Raw genomic sequence first — 22,166 nt, forward strand, 5'->3', positions numbered from 1 at the left:
ATTGGTCTTATGGTGAGGGAAATACTTGTTGAAAAATGATGTCGTCATTTCTTCCCAACTTCTAATAGACCTAGGTCGCAGAGAATACAACCAGCTTTTAGCTTTTTCCTTCAAAGAGAAAGGAAAGAATTTCAATCGCACAGAGTCCATGGCTTCAGCTCGGTTGTGAAAAGAGGCCACTACTTCTTCAAACTCCCTAATATGAACGTATGGATTCTCGCTTTCTAACTCGTGAAAGGTCGGCAGGAATTGGATCATGCCTGGCTTGAAATCCAAATTCGGCATATTTGGGGGAAACATTATGCATGATGGTGTGGCCGTACGCGTAGGGTGGAGATAATCGTTCAACGTCTTCTATTGGACCTCCTCGTTTTAAGCCATTGCGAACGGATTTGTAACTGCTAATGAGGCTGGGGTCGAGGGAGGACTAGACGTGTGGGAAGAAACTTTATTAGGGTTCTCCGGTCTTACTGCGAATCTCCCTAATTCGTCTCTATAACGATTCATTCACCCTATAACGTTTCACTTTTTTATTTTTTTTATTTTTTTTATTTTTTTATTTTTTAATTTTTAATTTATTTTTAATTTTTTATCAAAAAGAAAATAATTATATAGTAACGTAAATTGTAACCACCGAGAGTGCTCCCAGGAAAGACTATAGCTCTTGGCTCAATGAATAGTCTCCTAGACAGAGCAACGTTCCCAGGAAAGATTGGTGGGGCGAGGCCCACTTAAGTACCAACTTTCCTAGACAGAACTCCCTCAGATTATACTTTTCACGTAACCACACAATTATTCTCAAAATCAATTATTAAATTTTATTGAGTAAATTATGAAATGTAATCTAATTAATGGAAACTATTCCTAAAGTCAAAAACTTAAATCTACCAAATTATGAAAATCCTAGATTAAGAATCTAAATTAGTCAATTAATTACAATCCTAGTTATAATCTTAAGAGTTAATGAAACTATAAAAGGAAACATTAAATAATGCAACAATTAAAATATACAAATGAGGAAACAAAATAAAATCCTAATTTACCAAAAATAAAAGATTACAAAATCAAATCACAATTAATTTTAAAACTAAAAGAGAGGGAAAAAAAATTAAGAATAAAAACAATTTCTAAAAGTGTGAGATTTTTTTTTTTTTTTTTTAGAATAAAAACAAGTGAAGAACGTGTGAAAAAAAAAAATAAGAAAGCAAAAAGAAAAACGTTACAAAGCAAAATGCCACATAAAGCAATACAGCAACAATGTTTTTTTTTTTAACAAGACTAGTGAGCAACAGCCACAGAAATAATTCAAAATTTTTTTTTTTAACAAGACTAGTGAGCAACAGCCACGGAAATAATTCAAAAAAAATTTTTTTTTTATAAATATATATATATACACTAACAATCAAGTCACGGAAACTAAAGTTTTTTTTTTTAAACAAAAAAAAATAAATAAAAATAAATAAAAGATGAATAGTACCTACCTCTTTGGCTAATTATCTACTGAACAATCTTGTTGACGCACCTCCCCGGTATCGGCGCCAAAATTTGATTACGCCCAAACGTGTACAAAAACAAGCGGTCAATTTTAGTACAATTTGAACGGTTGATCCCACGAGGAAGTGTTAAATTGAACAAGAAATGACTAGCAAATAAAAAGCGTTAGGAAAGTAAGCAATCAAACAAAGAAAAAGAATCAGTGTTTTTGATGATTTTTTGAACCATTTAAAATGGAGAAAATTCAATAATAAAAAGTGGTAAGACTTTGAGAATCCTCCATATGCTTTGTTCACCTAATTGGATTTTGACTCATAAATTGACTCAATTGAAAGTTTTACATCCCAAATAATCAATCAGAAAATAAATATTTGAAGAACATATGAATTAAAAATGTATTCGAGTAAATAAAATTCTAACGTTTAGAATTAGGAAAAATTATCTTATGAGAAATCTAAGAGCGATAATATACCGTTGGTAATATTGCAGTAAAAGACTACTCATAAAACAATACCTATCAATATATAATATAATGCAACAATCACATAAAAAGAGCTTGACTAGATTTATATGAAAGTTGACAATAAAATATATTGATAAGAAGAAGAAATATGATAAAAGAAAATTATTTACTCAAATGTATAAAACTTACAAACCATTGGAGAATCAAAAATCCAAATAAGTTCACTACACATATAGGATCATCTCTAGCCTCACCTAAATACTCTAGCCTAGCCTGCACATAATTCCCATAAAATTCTAAAAAGAAAGTATGAGAATAAGAACAAGAAAATAATAGAAAATGTGTGAGAATTTAGGCTCCTAAAATTCACCCCTAATCACCTTGACAATGGCCTTATTTATAGAGTTTTTAAAATGCTAAGAAAAAAACCATCACAAGGCTTAAACGGGGGAGAAAAACCATCACAAACGTGGTTGAAGAGTGGGACACGTGTCGCAAGTTGATTCGCGCGCGGGAGAAACATGGTGCACAGCTGGACCACGCGGAGGGAGACTGGACGCGCGCGGGAGAGAAACTCGCGCGGGGAGGGAGAACGTGCGCACAAAGCGCGCTTACTGGCGTGGGGAAGCAACGGGGGAGCAGCTGGCATGGGTTCACCCCTAATCACCTTGACAATGGCCTTATTTATAGAGTTTTTAAAATGCTAAGAAAAAAACCATCACAAGGCTTAAACGGGGGAGAAAAACCATCACAAACGTGGTTGAAGAGTGGGACACGTGTCGCAAGTTGATTCGCGCGCGGGAGAAACATGGTGCACAGCTGGACCACGCGGAGGGAGACTGGACGCGCGCGGGAGAGAAACTCGCGCGGGGAGGGAGAACGTGCGCACAAAGCGCGCTTACTGGCGTGGGGAAGCAACGGGGGAGCAGCTGGCATGGGACCACGTGGCGTCACGTGGTTGGAGAGCTGCTGCACACGGGACCCACGCGGAAGAATGAGGAAGTGTGCCTGACGCGCCCGTGAGGAGAACTCGCCCGGAGGGAACGGCGTGCGCGCCAAGCGCGCGTATGCGCGGGGACAGCTGGGTCCCACGGACCTGCAGCGCGGCAGAGGATGACACGTGGCGGCTGGGATGGGCTCGCGGCTTCTCGGCTGGACGATGGGCTGATGGGCTTTGGGCCGATTTGGGCTTTTCTTAGGCTCAACTTTTGGGTTTTGTTTGGTAAACTAGCCCAAATCCAATTGTTTTCTTTAAAAACCTGAAAAATAAAATAAATCCAATTAAAATTAAATCCTCTAAATTTAGGAATATTTGAAATTAAAATCACAATTTTGATAAAATAATTTGACAATTATGAACATTAAAAGTGTAAATTTGTGCACTTATCAAATGTCTCTTTAAATAATATCCTTTTGATGTTTGACCCATAAATATTAGCCAAATAAATTTTAATCAAATAATTATATTAGTTAAAAGAGTATTAATTTATAAAAAAATTATAAAAAATCTAAATCCATGGAGGTAAATTCAACAACTTTCTTTAGTATAGTCAAAGGGCATTAATTAAGAGTAATGAATTTTAGTCAAGAGAGTATTAATCAATAATAGTGAATACAAATTCAGACTTATGCACTCTTTAACATTACGTTTGGTATGAGAGAGATGAATGGATGGAGAGTGTGGAGGGACATAATGAATCATTTGTTTAGTTGAAGAGAGGAGAGGAAGGAGAGGAGACGTGGAGGAAGTGAGTCTTCCTAAGGTCCACTAATTTGGATCCGTCTATAATGGGAGGATCCAACCAATCTACCCAAACTTATTTAAAAAGACTTTTTTTATCCTTCATAACAAATTAAAAATAAATAGTAAAAATAGACAATAATTTAACAAATAACTATCATATGTCTTTCCAAATCTTTCTCTCCCCTGCTGAAATTACCACAAGCCTCTTTATCTCTCATAGTTCACATCCTTCTAATTTTCTTCCTACTTTCTCCTCTCCATTCATCTATAAACGGAGTGTAAGGCAAAGTTCAACATTTTTCTCTTTAGTTTATTATTGTAAAAGAAAATTATTGAACTTAACTTTAAGAGTGCATGTGTCTAGATTTTTACTGTTTAATCTTAATTAATATTTTTTTAACTAATATATTTCTTAGACTGAAGGTATTTATTAAGAGTAAAAATAAAAATAAAAAACGCATGCTCTCTTTTCCCTTATTGTAAAGAGCGGACCCAATTCAGCAAAAAAAAAAAAAAAAAAAGCGGACCCAACTGAGATGTCCGATTACTCTTTCGACCCAAAGTTTAAAAAAATTAAAAAAAATATAGAATTTACCATTAAAAGTACCCGAGTCTAAATCTTTACCCTCAATAAATATTTTTTTGTTAGTGTAATTATTTAACTAAAAAAATAAATCAAGAGTAAAAGATAAAAAAATTTATAGTATTTATGAAAATTATCCTTAAAACTATTACACTTACTAACCCAAAATGTGCAAGCGTTGGGCCTGATTGTTAGCCTCCCTTGATACCTTCCACAGCCCATTCCTCCCTGTGACATCACACGACAATAAAACCTATTCTTGTAATCTCTTTAACCCATTTATTTTATTAATTCGAGTTGAAATATGACTTTATGTGAGAGTTTTTTATTGTAGTAAAAAAATTAGATGTGATTATTTATGAGAGCTTTTTATTGTAGAAAAACTTAAATTCTAAACTCAAATCAGCGAAGTGAACGAGGTCTTAATTTTTATTATCGACAAAATTATTCTTGTCTTGATGATTTCTCTATTTCCTTTATTTTTAATAAGCTATTGCCTAGGAGATGACACTTGTGAAAAAAACTTGTCCAACAACCAACAAGGACCATATTTCCTCAATTAAAAAAAAAAACGAGGACCAATATTTTTCGACCAGAAAAAAAAAGGAAAAAAAAAGGCAACATAAGATTTGGCTTTTGCTTTCCTTTCGCCGTCTCGTATTCCCAACTAGGAAGCCAAACCCCTACACAACACGAGGTTTGCCTTCAAAAAGCCTCAACATTATCACATGCTCCTTCGCTCATCTATCACAGCAATGAATACTTTATAATAATGAAGGACCGACATAGAGAGAGAGAGAGTTCACACTTCACTATTTATCACGTTGACTTGTTTATTGAAAACCACATTAATCGATTAAGGAACAGATGTCAAAAACCCACTTGGTCTTGAGGTTAAAGTCTAATCCTTGATCATCGCCCATTATTTGTCATTTAAGTTGACTTGCTGACTATAATTCCAAGAAGACTAGTCTATAACGAGAAATCTTTTTTTTTTCTTTTTTAATGACATCGGTGCCTCACTAATATATATAGATATAGACTAGTTTTGTACCCTCGCGTTGCGAGGGATAATAATTTTGTATATATAAAAGATCTCTAATTGTGATAGTCGGATAATAATTTTGCATTGTATAAAAAATGTGTTTGTGATAGTATAATTACACATCACTATATGAATTTGTTTGTACGTTTACATAACTTTGTATCACACAATAGATATATGATTGTGATAGTACAGTATTATACAGTGTATTTGAGCTGTCATGTCTATTTTTTATTGTGGTCTTCTTTCTTTTTCAGCTGTAAAATGGAAATTTTGAAGAAGTATTAGTAATTAAGGATATTATAAATGTCTTAATTTAAAAGTAGTTATGTTACTTAGTCCTTTGACGTTTTTTTTTACTGTTTTGCTTCTTTTGACCGAGAATTGAAAATGATAAAAGGTTATTGAAATATATGTTTAAAAGATTATAGATAAATATATGTTTAAAAGGTTATGGATAAATATGGGTTTAAAAGGTTAATGAATATATTTTACCTTGTGGCTAATTTTTTTGGATTCGGTGTTTGCGGGTCGATTGGTGTTGGAGCTGATGTTATTTTTGGGGGAGGGCTGAAATACCTAAGTAGTGATCAGGTTCTTTTTTTTATCAAAATAATAAAATAATAAGAGAAGCTGAAGCTGACAACAGAGAGAAAAATGAAACATAAAGAAGAAAAACACATTGGGAGATCGTAAGGCAAGACAAAGATCAAAGAGCTTTTATAAAACAAAGGGAGAAGAAAAAGGGGAAAAGATGGCACGGGAAAAAGTAAGATTTTGAATCAAAATTTTAAAACACATATACCAAAAGATCAAAATGATGTTGACAAAAAATAGTAGAGACCAAAAGAGTGACAATCATATTACTTGTTTATTGAAAATGAGGCAAATTAGATTATGAGAAAAGCAATATGGAAAAATCCAGTAAAGAGGAATAGATGAAATTGGAATTTAATTGGAATAGGCACTGAAAATGCAATGTACTTGGATTAAAGGAGACAAAAAAAAAGCATTTAAATTGTTTTGGTCAAGAGAATAAGCAAAATCAAAACCCCAAATAAAAAGAGCTTATTCACGGTAATTTTTGTACAGATTCATCAAAATTAAGGAGGCCAAAGTTATTTTTGATCATCATTGCCACACACGAAAGGAAGAAAAAAAAAAGGAGAAGAACATTTGGCCTATTCTGGTTAAAGAAGATACAGAAAACCAAAATCCAAACAGGAAAGAGTTATTGACAGTAATTTTTACATAGATTACATGGAATTAAAAAGACCAAAACTGATTATAATGATTATTGCCACTTACAAAAGCTAAATAAAGATAGAATATGCTAGGCAAAAATAACTGCATTCATATATATGTGACTATAAAACAGATGAAAACAGATTCAATATATCATTACTATATGCTAACAAAACAAAGGAGAACGCAATCATAACAACAAAAACAAGTTTTTTCCAGCATCATAACAAACAGTAAAAACTAATAGCAGTACAGGAAACTAATATATCCAATAACAACAAATATTAAGGAAATATAAGGAAGAATCATGAACAATACCTGCAACGGTGTTAAAATTGCCTTAAACAAAGAATATTAGCTACCCAAATCCATGCAGAAGAGACAAAATTTAAAAGATTGAACAATAAGTAGGTGAAGATAAAATGGCACAGCTAAAATCTGAAAAAGGTTATGCCAAGTAAAAAAAAAAAAGGAAAAAAGAGCATATTTAGACAATTATAATAAAAAAACTACGAACAAAATCAGAATGCAAAAACAGAATCCACATGACTAAGAAGTACATTTATAACAATTTCTAAATATGTCAAATAGCAGTAAGCAGATATAAAACAATGGTAATAAGCATTGCCATACAGTAAAATCAATTAAACATAAGAAATATGTTATGTAAAAATAAACCACTATATATACTATTGTGAAATAAATTAAGAACACAAAAGAAGACAACTATAGATCATTAAGATTTATTGACAATGAATAGGAATTAATTTTTCTAAGCACTATAGGAAATGACACATAGCGGTAACAATAGAACAAACCAGCACACTCAACATTAACAAAGAACAATTAAAATATCCAGACAGAAATCATTAATAGTACCTGAGATATTGTGAGCACTGCTCTAAGTAACCAATGCCAGCCAACCAAAGAGGAAGGAAAAAGACAGAACTAAGACAATGGAGCAGTAAATAGGGCAAGGTAAAGAAAGGTAGTAAGTGATCAACACTGAGGTAGAAAGGGAACGATGTCAGGTGTAAGAGAAGAAAGGACAGACAATAAATTAACCTACGACAATAGTATTTTACACATATATAAAGACTAACATAACCAATGAGAACATCACATATAATACACTTAAGTCGGTGGACAAATACTGAGGAAGGAAAAAAAAGATAAAAAATAATGCAAGTAACAAAAGTATGAGAAAAAAAATTAAGGAAAAAATCAAAGCATAATCAACCGAGAGAAACATCGACAATATGCTACATATTCCGGACAGTAAAAGAGAAAAAAATTCCTAGCTCATTTAATGCCTCTACAATGAAAAAGCCACAGATCATCAAGACAAAAGTACAAAGCAAGATCATAGATATCACAAATCAGCACTACAGATTAGCTAACCATTAAATGTAGAAAAAAATTGATTTAGGAACAACTCCCAAATCAAAAGAGTAGATCAGAAACAACAGAGGTTCGGCAAAAAGAAGGGGAAAAAAGGCACATAACACAAAATATGCATTTCAAAACATTCACTCTCGTAAGAACACAGAAAAAACCCATGTAAATTCCAGATCAATGGCCTAAGAGAATAGGGGACAGAAGAAAGGAAGGGGGTTGGGAAACCACTGGAAACTTACAATAACCCATAACAAAATTCCTAATGACAACAACACAAAATGATCAGCAAAGAATCAAAGGAACAAAGAAACAAAAAATGGCTGAAGAGAAGAAGGGAAAGAAGAAAGGGAACGGAAAAAAAATTGCCAAAAACCCACAATAATCCGTAGCAAAATTCCTAATGACAAGAACATTTATCAGCAAAGAATCAAAGGAACAAAGAAACAAAAAATTAAGAACATATGGACAAAGAATATTAAGCATGCCTGAAATGCAGAAAACTAAAAAAAAAAAAAAAATTAAAGCACACCACTAACAGTTTTATTAAAAAAAAAGAAAAAAAAACTTACTAAAAGTTGAGCATAAATAATGGAGGCGAAGAAGACAACCCAGATCTTCACGTGTACTTTGGACCTCAAGCTAAATGAAGCTCGGCAAATCGTGAATCACACTATACCAAAAGCATAGACACATAGAAAAACACAATTTTTTTTTAAGGTTATGTACTTATTTTGCTAAGTGGAGAGAAAGAGTAGTGAAAATTTTCTACGGTTTGCCAAACAAAGAATTCAGAGAAGAAAAAAATTTGTTTTTCCAAGGAAAGCAAAAACACGAAGAACGAAATCATAGAAATGAAATGGAAAAAATGAAAGAAAATTAAAACCTTGTCATTGAGCCACATCCGATCATGATCAAAGAAGGGCTGACGGCGACGGTAGTGGTGGTGCAGAGGTAAGGATCGGGGACGACGGAGGAGAGAAAATCGCTCGAGAGGCAGAAAGAGAAAAAAAAATAGAGAGAAAAACCCAGAGCTTCTACAATGAACCTTTGATTTAAGCCAAACAATCAAAGAAAGCGTAAGAGGGAGAAGAAAAGCCCAGAAGCCTCAGTAAGCATTTCCGTAAGAATCCACGACTGACAAAAAAGAGAGATGAAGCATAAAAGCTTCAGTGGCAAAAAAAATGGAACAAAATGTGAGAGAAGAAAAAGCTCCAGGGAAAGGAATAGCAAAGGTCAGACATTGGAAACGGTAAAAGAAAGAGGACCAAACTAAATGACCAAAATGCCCAGAAAAAAACATAGAAGCAAAATAAAATCGAGGGTAAAACAGTAAAAACACTCAAAATGACACAGACAGTATAAAAAAGGCTTGAACAGAAAGAAACAGGGACAAAATTGGAAAGTCATTGTACTTAGTATAGTAACTTTCTTGCCTCCTTTGGTAATAGGTATAATGTGTATAATAGTTGTTATGGCTCAAGAAACAAAAACAAGTCAATACTCCGTTTATTTTATCGATTTGAGTTTTTAATTTTAATTTAATTATCGTTAAAAATTCTCATAAAATGTTACATTTAATTTTTTTATTACAATTAAAAATTCTTACATAAAATCATATTTTAACTCAAATCGATAAAATAAACGAGACCTAAATTTAATTTGCAAAACATGTAAAAATTGTCCTTGTGTACAAGCAAGGAGCAGCCAAGTGTGTTAACTGATCTGTCTAAGGAGTGTGTGTTGCATCGTAATTGGCACACAAACAAAACGAACTCTGTACGTGGGGACACATCTGCTACTTGTTTATTCACTCAATCAGCTTAATTTAATAATATTTTAGTAGTTTGTGGCGCCTGGTGGGAAAATTGGTTTTCAGTTTTGAAGAACAAAAAATGTGCCTTTTTAAAGTAAAGTTATGTCTTTCGATGTAAAATTGGGACAATGGAATGGAATTTATTGAAGCAGAAATAGGAGATTAGTGGGAGACTGGGAGTAATATATAATGTACTTTTGTTTTTATTTTTGTTTTTGTTTTTGTTTTTTTTTTCCCTTTCTTCCCATTTTGAGGGTCTCTCCCGTCTTTCATCGGTTCAGTGTTTAGTGCGTTTGCTTTTGGAAAATGTACAAAAAAATAACATAGATTCCGGTCAGCTTTTACACCCTTTTCTCTTTTCGGAGAGCTCAGAATAAAGATGGTTTTAAGGTCCCCACAAATATAAAATGCATCATCTAACGAAATTTTTTCCCACTATCTTGTTTCTTTCTATAATGTTGCATTTAATTACCATACAAAAGTAAACAATATTTTGTCTTATACCTTGTTTTTTTAACTTAACAGCAATTAGCCCACATTTTAGCTCCCTAACTAGTCTTTATTTGTGTTTATGTATATTTAAAAATTGTTTGTTCTTCCGAAGAGTGACGCGTTTTAAACTTAATTATCAATAGACCCCAAAAAGAGAATAAGTTAACTTACCAAAGAGGAATTTCTTATTAGAAAGTAAGATAAATATATAATAAAAAGTATAAGATTGCGTAAAAAAAGACAAACAAGTAGGTTGCACAGAATCATTACGTTTTCTATCACTTGCGAATTGGAACTTTCCTGTCAGGGCATAAGTAGGCTGACTCTATCTTAATGCTCAAGAAAAGCAGTTTATTTTTTCATTTTTTTCACTCTCAAATTATATTTGTTTCATAACTCAAATTAAGAATTTAAGTTGTGTATGTAAAAAAAAAAAAAAAAAAAAAAAAAACACTATAGTAAAAAAATTATATTTAAAATTTTATGAGAAAAATAATAAACGAATTGTGAAAAAAAAGACGTGAAAACCCAAAGAAAGTATCATCTTTCAGAAAAGCTATAGTACAAAAAATGAATCTCTATGAGAATAATGAACGGTAACGATAAAGCATAATCCTTTTTTTTATTGTAATAAAGTGCATATGACCAAGAGGAATTAAATTTGTGTCCATAGATCAACATATTCTACAACATCATTATTCAATTTTTTCCTCCATAATTAATCACATAATTCTTGATGGCTATTACACATACCATGGCCCAACAAAAAGCCATGCCTTCAACAATTACTTCCCATCTCTCCACATTATGATGTAATGTGGACCACACAACAAGTGATATAGCTTCCACTCATCACTGGAGAGCTCAAGGACCACCACTTAGTTGCCATATAACTACCCACCATTGCTACCAAGACAGTAAATACAGAGTCCTAAATCCTCACAAAAAGAATACAAAAATCGTGGTAGTAACTATAAGAATTTCAGTAATTGTATAAAATGAAGAGACTGAAGAATTACATGTATGAAATACCAATATATCTTTTTTTTTTTTTTTTTTTTTTCTCTCTTTGCTTCCAACCGTAATAACTATTAACCAATAACTGCCTCTCCCGTAAAAGCAGCCGAGTCCTGCCCTTGCCCAGTCCAGAATCCTCGTGCTCACCAATTTAGCTGACACAAAAATGAATATTTGGGGAAAGAAAAAAGAAAGCCCATATTAATGTTACTGCTTTAAAATTTTTACCCATCACCAATTGGGCAATTTCCTTTATTTTAATTTACCACTTGTAGCCTCTCTCTTCTTGCTCCTTAAACCTCCTCAATACGCCGTCAATGGCAATATCAAATGCGTCTTTCATATTCTTTAATCCTTCTCGGGGTTCTGCGTACACTAATCTTGGAATATACTCGACAACTTTGTCCCTCATTTTTTTCACCTCCTCTTGACTGTAACTTTCTAGAACTTTTCTCACCGAGGTGCCATTTTTCACCGTGTGACGGTTTATGTAAACCGAGTAACTATCCGGCTCGACCGGCAAAAACCACTCGTACTGGTAGTAGGCTGTCCGCTTCCAGAAAAAAACAGGGATCGAACCGGCGATCATGCAGTCAAAAATTGACCTGCGGGTGAAGCTATCGCCCCTCGGCTGCAAGCAGAAGTTCGAGTCAAGAAACCCTTCGAGAATCGCCGTAGTGCCGTTGGAGCACCGAGTCCCGGCGCAGTCCACGACTCGGCACGCGTCCGACTCGTTCCGGCAGTGACTCAGCAGGAGACCGCGGAAGTCGTTCCTGAAGGCGCCACGTGTCGCTCCGGCGAAGCTGAAGAGAGTCGAACGGCGGCGGTTGCGCACGAAGCTCTGCCACTCGGCGACGTCGGATTCCGATCGGGGGTGGAATCCGGTGGGGTAGGGCACACCGACGTCGAAGTAGTCCCACGGGTTCCGCTCGATCAGGAGACGCGTGATGTTCCTCATCCCGGGAATGTAGATGCAGCTGGACCCCCAGTCCCTGTCCTTGGACCGCCGGAAGTCCCACGTGATACGCCCCATCGAGATGAAGTGATCCCAGCCGCCCGATCTCCGATAGTATGGCTGATCCTTGAGCCACGTTAGCATCATCTCGCAGTGGCGATCACGGTCCTTGGCGGTGCTGGTTTTCGACCAAAGATATTTCCCCACCGCGAGTCCAGCGTAGAAGGGGATGTAGAACGCCGCAGCGGATTCTGGCTCGGCGACCCGGCATTTGTGGTTGATAATCCGATTGTGGAAAATCACTTCCGTCACGAACTGATCCGTCCAGTGCCACGCCGGGATCAGATTATCGGGAACAACTCCGGCGAGCGCGGCTGCTCTCTGCCCGAACCCGTCGTTCGACAAGGCGTCGCACCGCGAGCTCCAGGGGTTCAAGTTGTCGCAATTGTCGAGAATTTCACGGTTGAAAGTTTGGGGAAGGTCGTAAATGAATACTCGACCGAAAGGGCATTGGTCCTCCTCATCCTCCACGGCGGCGGGGGCGGGGACCGAGACGGCGGCGTAGGGAGACGAGAAGTGGGGGCGAGAGAAGGGGAGGGAGCGGAGGTGGTAGAGGAGGATTATTTGGAGAGTGACGACCGCGACGATGAGGCATGTTCGAGGATGGTTAGTGGGTTTGAGCGATAACGTTTCCGTGGGTTTAGGCTTCTTGTTGTTGTGAGTCTCAGGAGAGGGAAGGTTCGAAAGGGAAAGCATGGGAAGGGGAGGGAGAGAGAGAGAGGTGACGAGGAAACTGTGGAGCTTTTTCCGGCGGACTTTGACCGGAAAATGGTGGGTTTTTTCGGCGGTGATGATTACTGTTTCGTACTTGGTGAATTGTGTAGAGAGAGGTGGCGAGAAAATTGTGGAGCTTTTTATCCGGCGAAATTTGACCGGTTAATGGTGGGTTTTTTCGGCGGTGATGATGACTCTTTCTTACTTGGTGAATTGCGGAGAGAGAGAGAGAGAGGGAGGTGGTGTTTGTTTGGGCTTCAAAAGAGAATACTTGGGGGAGTTTCGAGAGCTCTGAGATGATGAGGATGTAAAAGAGCAGTGAGGGCACGGCACGTGTGCTTAATCACCGGCTGCCAGGAGACACCGACAGAGTTATCAAAGTACTTTAATAACAGGCACGTGGCGGTTCTTTTCTTAGGGGGTTATAGTCACCTTTTCCACTGCACTTAAAATTATGGTACTTATTAGGAATTTTGTTTTTTCTTTTCCTATTTCTTTTCTTTTTCTCACCAACATTTTACTTCAGTTGTCGTTTATGTTCTTAACATCGATTATTTTTTGTCAAAGAATTACAGCTTTAGCGTATTTTTGGAGATTAATGAACATGATTATGTCAATTTACCACTTCATCCCTCTGTCAACCTTTTCACCCTTTGCAAACTAAAGGTACAAAATTCTTTTTAAATGTCTCTTTAAATTTTTCTTTTCAAACTTACAAACTAAACGAACGACACGTTAAACGCGCTAGAAAAAATGCCAACCTACGACGGCTTTAAAAACTTGGTCGTTTGACGAAAAGCCGCCGCATCTATACGTTGATCATAATTCATAGGCCTCAATAGAAGGTTCTTTACACCTGTCGTTAAGCTGGTGTCAAAACTCAGTACGACGCCGTTGGATCTTGAATACAATGCATTGGACGGTTCTCGACGGACGTCATCAAAATTTATCACTTTTTTTTGGCTCTTCACCTGTAGGCGTAGCTGTACGGATAGAGAGAGGGTAGCTATTCTAGGTGAGGATAAAAAAAATTCAAAACCGCTTGCGAATTTTGTGGTCCTGAGTTCCAAGGATGTAAAGCAAGGACTACAATATTATTTCACTCGTTGTGATTTGGGGGCTGTGGTTGCCGACAAACTGGCCTTTGTAGTTTCCTGAGGTTATACTAAAGTGAATCCCTGCCGTTGCCCAAATTTTGAGACCTTCATCTCTAACCCTGCACTTGGCAAGTTTCTGATGATGGAGGGTTAAAGTGGGTCCCAAGGGGACAATATCCTGAGATTGATTGAATGGACGCCACACGATTGACTGTGTTACTGATTGATTTTAGTTGAGGCCCAGTCTTATTGCCTTATCTTTACTTGTCTATGAAAGAATAAGAGATAAAGGCCTCGTTCATTTTGTCAATTTGAGTTTAGAATTTAAATTTTATTACAGTAAAAAGTTCTAAAAAATAGTCACATTTAATTTTTTTACTACAGTAAAAAACTCTCACACAAAATCACATATCAACTGAAATTACAAACTCGAATCAGCAAAGTGAACGGGGTAAAAGTGGTTGTTTTTTTAAAATAAAACTCAGAAAAAATTTGAATTGACTTTATTCAAGTTCATATTTTTTTTGTAAAATTTGAGTTTGAATTTGAATTTGAACTCGAGTTTGAGGCTAAACTCGAGTTTAAGTTTTCTCTTCAACTTGAGTTCAAAAACTCAAACTCAAATTAATGAACAGTATTTTTTCTATTCTTAAAAATGTCATAATTTTTTCGTTTTAATTCTGATTGAGATGATTTTTTTTCTATGTATTCATAACGAAAAGACGAATAAAACTCCACCCACATACCCTATTAAAATTTTTCATCACCATTAAGTTTTTATTAAAATACTATTTAAATATAAATTTAAGTTTTGACCCACCTAAACACAAACTCAAAAAGATTCTTAATTCAAATCATAACTCAAATGTGCACATCTAAACATAAACTCATGTTACAACATCAACTCAAGTTATAACTTAAACTCAACTCAAAATCATTACTCAAATCACCTTAACTAAAAAATGCAAAAGAACAATCCCAAAGATATCTAGATGATGCTCATTTAAAATGGGCAGAAAAGTGTTGATCTAAAGCCTTAAAGTCTGATTCATTTCATTAATTTGAGTTTTTAGTTTTAATTTTGTTATCGTTAAAGGTCTCATTTATTTCACTGATTTGAGTTTAAAATTTGAGTTTTGATACAATAAAAATTTCTTAGAAAAAGTCACATTTAACTCTTTTATTATAGTAAAAAACTCACATAAAGTCACATATCAACTTAAATTAAAAACTCGAATCAGCGAACTAAACGGATGTAAGAGCTCTCACATAAGAGCTCTCACAAAAAATCACGTCTAACTTTTTTACTACAGTTAAAAACTCTTACATCACATCTCAGTTTAAATTAAAAACTCAAATCCACAAATTTAGCGATACTAAAATGACCCAATTTGCTAGTATAACTTATGTACGAGACACTTTGGCATTGGCACTAATGATCCTTTCTTCACAGGAAAAGAAGTATAACTATGGAACAACTTGGTTCTCTCTGTTCATTCTTTTACTTTCAGTACATGGATTATTTTCTCATAAACCTTTCACAACTTCAATGAAAGTAGGATTCCATTTAAATAACCGCATTTTATTTTTTCTGCTCATCTTTTTTTTTATCTGTTTAATTTGTAAAGTCATACTGTACTGTATAATCAATTTTATGGTTCCGTGCCATACATTTTAAGCATAAAAGTAAGAAAAAAGTTATATGTTCAATTAACTATTACTTCAATTTCCAACGTTTTGTACCCTCATTAGAAAACTAACATCACCTGACATTGAAAGTTAAGAGTGGCTTTGGAAACAATACGTTTGGTTGGAGAATTTAAATTATGTTATTTAAATTATTTTTTATTTACGTGAATTTTTTATGAGATAAAATACTGTAGCGAACCATAAATCATGATTCGAATCAGGGAATGAATCAAGTAAAAAAAAAAAAAAAACCTTTTCAGTTGGTATCTTGACACCTTAATAAACTAACGGCATATTTATTTATCCGTAATCGGAGTTGATAGAAATCAGAGTCATAAATTATAGTCAGAATAAATTGTTTATTTAAGTTGTAGGAATCGGAGTTAGAATCAATCACAATTTCATTTATGCGTTTACTTACGCCTAGAATTAAAATAAACTGTTATAAATTTATTTATTTATCATTTTAATAGATTTTTGTGTGTTGAACTTTTAAAAAAAGAAATTGTATATTATGCTAATTATCTTAATATTAGGATAACTAATTAGTAATTAAAATTTTTAATCACATATAATTAATCATCTAAATTATTTTTTCTCAATAAATTTTAAAATAATTTTAAAAAATATAATGATAAAATAAAATAAGAACAAAATAACTAGGTTTAAAGTCATAAATTTTAAAAAAGAAGTTCCAACCAAGTCATAATATTTCCCAAGCATAATTCAAAGTACCAACATAATTTAAGTAAACTAGTAATTGGTTAATCTAACACTTAAATCTCACGATTAAGAATTTTAATTAAGGTTTTAATTAGTAGATCTTTTTTATTTAATCTTAAAATTCTGTGAGTCTCTTAACAATAACATGGGGACTCCTAAAATGGCACGTGGATAAGCTTATAAATAGTAAAACGCTGCGCACTATTGGGATCTAAGTTACAATGGCTGCATGCTCTGTATAGTCACCCTTTCAAAAAAATTGAAGAAACACATGCACATGCCATGCTAGCTTTATCGAAGAAAAATATTTATTACAAAAAAAAAAACGATAATTTTCGAAGAAAATTCAACAATGTGCAGTTGTGCTTAAATGGCCTGAACGAGAGTGGCACCATTTTTGCTGAAATCGAACGATGCCGCTTTACGTGTCTCGCTTGAAACTTGATGACGAGGAAACACCCAACGCGGATAATAACTCGCACGTGTTTTTTAGTCGGTGCTCTCTCACCAGCCGTTTGACTTGCCACATTTTTTTGAGCAAAAACGCTTAAATTCAACGAGGAAGAGACTGGAAAACTGGGGGTGATTTTGTTATACCAAAACTGAAAAAAAAAAAAAAAAAAAAAAAAAACAGATCACAGGCCCAAGAGGGTCTTTTCTTTTTGAAAAGAAAAAAAAAAAAAAAAACAGATCACAGGCCCAAGAGGGTCTTTTCTTTTTAAAATTTTATGAGATATTTGTTTTAAGGATTCGTCTCTGATTCTAAATTATAATTATAAGTTTTTTACAGTATTTTTCTCTCATAAAAAATTTAAATTTTAAAAATTAAAATTAGATTCTAAACCCATGAATCAAACGACCCATAATATTTTCATGCTATAAAAGCACAACATTTTGGAACTTGTAGGATTCCAAGCCTACTATTTTGGTTCTGGAATAAATGGTGATTGATGGAATACACGCAAAGCAAGTTTTTCGTTATTTCATTAGGTATAATAAACATGTTTCGTTATCCTTTTTTTTTTTTTTTTTTTTTTTAAGGAATTTTTTTTTTTTTTTTTTTTTTTTTTCTTTTTTTTTTTTTTTTTTTTTTAAGGAATTTCGTTATCTTTTCTCGTCTTTTTCCTTGTCTTTTTTTTTTTTTTAAAATTGAATATGTATAGCAACCGACATCTTTTAATGCTTGTTTAACGGAGTCATTTGCTTTAATCATTGTGAATTCTCGTTCTTCTTTGGTATCCAAACAATAATTAAAGTTCCTCCTTACTTTATATGACGCTTTAAATTGTATTTTTGTGAGTGGAATATCTTCAAACCACAGATTAACGAATTTTTTCCCCTAAATCAACGCACATCGCATTTTATTGATGAAGATAGGTTTAGATATATACATATGAGAAGTTTTTTTTTTTTTTTTTTTTTACCAAGTCACGACTGTTCATAATATCTCATTGATTTTGTTGGATTCAATACTCCAAATATATGACTCACACAAAGTTTCTATAAGGACCCGTTTGAGATAATTTATACTTGCGTTTTTAAGTAATATGAGAAAATAAATATAAGTTGAGGGATTTCTTATTAGTGTTTAGATAGTGCTTGAAAAAGTACTTTCATATATAAAAAGAGCTTTTGAATCTGTTTAAATAAAAAAATCAAAAACACGTATTGTTACAAAAAGTAATGTAATAAAAAAGATATTAATGAAATATTTATTTGTTGTTTATAAATAAAAGGTTAAAAGTGTAAATGAAAAAAACTTTTCATAAGTACCAAGTAAATGACTTATTCTAAAAGTACTTAAAAAAATCAAAAACACTTTAAGATTGTCCATCTAAACAGATTCAAAAGTGACTTTTAAACTAAATAAATCAAAAACATTTTTTTTATGCCAATCCAAATGGGACCTAAATCAAGAGTTGAAAAGTAACACCAATAAATATATAATAAATAAAGACTGGCTAGTTATCTTATTCCATATTACCATACCTACGCCAACCACCCTTCTTCCATGCTAAGTTATTCCTTGCATCATAATAGACCTCTTAGATTCACCATAGTCAGCATATTGAGCAGCGAAGCAATTGGTTTATGGAATGCATATTTATTTGTAAGATTTTGAGTAATTTCTTTAGCTTAATTTAGCATAAAAAGTTTAGCATTCACCAACATATGCCAAGATACAAAACACACTCATGATTTGTGAGTCATGCCTTGGCAAGTGGAATTGTTATTCGGACAATAATCGAGTCATTCCAAGGCATCAGGCATAAATAATCATCATTATCAACTGCAACCAGAAATCTCAAAGCAATGTTTTAGCTTGATTTAGCATAAAAAGTTTAGCATTCACCAACATATGCCAAGATACAAAACACACTCATGATTTGTGAGTCATGCCTTGGCAAGTGGAATTGTTATTCGGACAATAATCGAGTCATTCCAAGGCATCAGGCATAAATAATCATCATTATCAACTGCAACCAGAAATCTCAAAGCAATGTTTTAGCTTGATTTAGCATAAAAAGTTTAGCATTCACCAACATATGCCAAGATACAAAACACACTCATGATTTGTGAGTCATGCCTTGGCAAGTGGAATTGTTATTCGGACAATAATCGAGTCATTCCAAGGCATCAGGCATAAATAATCATCATTATCAACTGCAACCAGAAATCTCAAAGCAACGTTCCAAATAAGTTTTTTTTTTTTTTTTTAAAAAAATTATATTTTCTCTTTTGGGGTTTAAGGAATTCCCGTCTGCAATTTTAACACATACGACATGACTGAAGTTAATTTTACTACTGCTTCTTCAGGAGCAATGGTCCCACATTATCGCCTGTAGCTTTGTTGTGCTTTACATGACTGCCATCACACAAAGGGAAAGTTCCCGACCTCCAACACCTAAACATAAAAAAAAACCCCAAAATAATTCATGCTTTGCAAACCAAAAACAAAAAACATATGACATATATATATATATATATATAGATATACACACACACACATATATATATATATATATTATATATCTGCTTTCGCCGGGCATCAAGGTCTAACACTTTGCAATGGAAGGTAAGCTGTTTGGTTACTTACTTTTGCTTAGTACTTAATTATAATATATATCCAAGTTTATTTTCTTCTTTTCTAGATAAACAAAATCTCATGCACATTAATGTTGGGGCCGCCTTATTCTGCATTGAGAAGTTATATTCAAGGAAATGTGACTAGGTTGTAAAATATAAAAGTATTGTTCTACCTGTCTAGCTCGATTCCCGTTAGTGTATTAATCCATCTCAGTCATTATAAAATATGAATAAAAAAATAACAACTCGCGTGCTTATACCATAAAATGGTATCTATATATAACACTAATTAAGTTTCTAATTTTATCCATGACATTTTCTACCAAAAAAAGTTTCTAATTTTATCCATTTTTCTATGCGAATTAGGGGTGTAAATCGGCCGGGTAGGGTAGAGTTGAGCCGAAAAATTGAGCCTACCCGACTAGTGCGGGTTGAAAAAATTTTAGGCCGTGACACTCTCTTAAGTCTACAAACCCACAACCTTTCGGGTGACCTCGGGTAGGGTCGGGTTACTCAGGTTGTTGAAAACCAATTTTAATCTATAACTTCATCAATTTTAATCTAAGAGGCTCTTATATGCAAATAAATGATAAAATACTATTGTAGTAAATGAGCAATAAATGATATATGTAAATACTATTGTCGTAAATAATTACGCAATAAAATTGCGGCATAATAAATATAAAGGCTAATAACTCATAGTTAGGGGTGTAATTCGGCCGGGTTGGCTCGGGTTGGGCTGAAAAATTTGGCCGAGCCGCACTGTGTGGGTTGAAAAAACTTTAGGCCACAATACCCTCATAAGCCTACAAACCCGTAACCTGTCGGGTGACCTCGGGTTACTCGAGTTACTCAGGTGAAAGACTTGGTGGACTCTAATGGGCAGCGGTGATATTGGATTTGTATGGCTAGTACTTGAAAAACTTTATTATTGAGCCATCTTTTGGCCGAAAATACTTTGCATCTTATGCATAAAGTAAGAGTGATCTCAAGGACCACATGATCACTTTTTAATCAATTAATCTGTGCTTGTTACAGAAGAAATCATTATCAAACAGAACATGTCTTTCCTTTAAGAGGGGGTATAAATGCAAAGTGAACAATTAAAACACTCACTTTGAAATTAAACACTTTCAATATAAATAAAGAATGTCTTAATTCAACAACTATGGCATATAAGCATTTTTTACACAAACAGTGAATCCAAAACATAAATAAGTTAACAGTTTAAAGCATAAAGTTCATAAATTTATGAAAGTAAGAATTTAAAGTGTTAGACATTATTTTACCTACTTTGAACATGTTCGGCCGGGTAGGGTTATCTTAGGTTCATGTAACCCTACCCCGTGCCCTTACCTGCGCAGTGCGGGTTAAGCATAATTAAAATCAAAAATTAAATAAAAAATTAGAAACCCGTGATTTTCGAATAGGGTCAGTTCGGTTCAGTCGGATTTGTCGAGTTCGGGGTGATTTCTTACCGCCTTAATGCGAATAAATGTTTTTTTTCTTCATCCAATCAGTCAATAGAAAAATTGTACTCTATGATTAAAATTATTAACTTGTTTACCACTTTAGACAGCGTGCAGTAATCCTAAGACAAAACAAGGAAACAACAAAGATATTCAGATAAAGAAAACGAAACTCTTTGGGTTTACAAATTCAGATTAATTTAGAATTATTTTTAATTTATGTGTGTTTTTTTTTTTAAAAATATCGTAATAAATCACGAATTATGATACGAATTTACTGACTAAACACACGCTAAGACTAACCAAGGGGCCTTTAATAACCTGCAATAAGGAGTAAGGGGCTTAGAGAGCTCAGTAACGACAACGGAGTCCACCACTTTTTCTTCGCTCTTCCTGATCTCTGGATTTATGGCTTGTCCCTCTGCTCGCACCACCACAAGCCTTCGTGATGATCTACTCTTGAAATTAGTTGTTGGCTTGTGGCTAATGCTTCTCTGCTTCAAACCATCCATGCATGGTAATCTGCTGTACGACACTAATCCAACGCCTGAAGTGCTAACAAACGACGCCATTGGAATTTGGAACGAGTCTCGGTCTCTCTTAATCGCTATGAATTGTTCTCTTTGCTAGTGATGGTGTGAGAAGCTGCTTGAACGATCGGTGAAGTGTGTAAAAGAGGATAAAAGAAGTGGTTGGTGTGCTGCACTTGTGGACGCCACACACCAGTGATGGCTAGACCAATTTTGTGGAGCCTGCACATGCCACGTCGACGTCCTGTAGCACAAAACATTTTGCATCAGGAGTTTTTTTTTTTTTAATAAAAAAAATATTTTTCTATATTTTAATTAGGAAATAGGTATATATTTAAAATTTACGAAAGTAAATGACTAATTTACCGATGCATATAAACTAATACACCATTTTATGTTTTCAATTTTACCCTTTTCTTATTTTTGTTTCTTCCTTTTCTTTAGTAATTCTAGGTATATCCAATATTTACAAAGTTATAATCACTTTAAAAAAACCGTGCAAATTCTAAAGACAAATCCTGGTCTCGTTCGTTTCGATTATTCGAGTT

General features: G+C 34.1%; 2 protein-coding genes across 3 annotated transcripts; both read right to left on the minus strand.

The window, feature by feature from the left end:
* Positions 1–10,972: 10,972 nt before the first annotated feature.
* Positions 10,973–13,427, minus strand: LOC21396148 (xyloglucan galactosyltransferase XLT2). The gene has a single exon (XM_010110781.2). It carries the CDS (start codon positions 13,003–13,005, stop codon positions 11,557–11,559), a length of 1,449 nt encoding a protein of 482 aa, XP_010109083.1. The 5' UTR covers positions 13,006–13,427; the 3' UTR covers positions 10,973–11,556.
* Positions 13,428–18,691: 5,264 nt separating this feature from the next.
* Positions 18,692–21,771, minus strand: LOC21396149 (CDGSH iron-sulfur domain-containing protein NEET). Of its 2 annotated transcripts, none has more exons than XM_010110782.2 (2): positions 21,410–21,771; positions 18,692–19,437 (listed from the first exon to the last, which is right to left on the minus strand). In XM_010110782.2, the coding sequence occupies exons 1-2, from the start codon at positions 21,658–21,660 to the stop codon at positions 19,335–19,337; spliced, it is 354 nt and encodes a 117-aa protein (XP_010109084.1). In that variant the 5' UTR covers positions 21,661–21,771; the 3' UTR covers positions 18,692–19,334. The 2 variants fall into 2 exon arrangements, with proteins under 2 accessions (XP_010109084.1, XP_024029677.1); XM_024173909.1 differs by having other exon boundaries at positions 21,392–21,771.
* Positions 21,772–22,166: the final 395 nt, after the last annotated feature.

This window comes from Morus notabilis, unplaced genomic scaffold, assembly GCF_000414095.1.
Source record: "Morus notabilis unplaced genomic scaffold, ASM41409v2 Scaffold399, whole genome shotgun sequence".
NCBI classification, from domain to species: Eukaryota; Viridiplantae; Streptophyta; class Magnoliopsida; order Rosales; family Moraceae; genus Morus; species Morus notabilis.

Bases quoted from the DNA above. Each gene is read 5' to 3' on its own strand.
- LOC21396148 (XM_010110781.2), bottom strand. From the start codon at position 13,005: ATGCTTTCCCTTTCGAACCTTCCCTCTCCTGAGACTCACAACAACAAG.
- LOC21396149 (XM_024173909.1), bottom strand. From the start codon at position 21,660: ATGGCGTCGTTTGTTAGCACTTCAGGCGTTGGATTAGTGTCGTACAGC. The intron at 19,438-21,391 runs GTTAGTCTTAGC...TTTTATGTTTAG, and splicing joins AGGTTATTAAAGGCCCCTTG to GTGTTGGAGGTCGGGAACTT.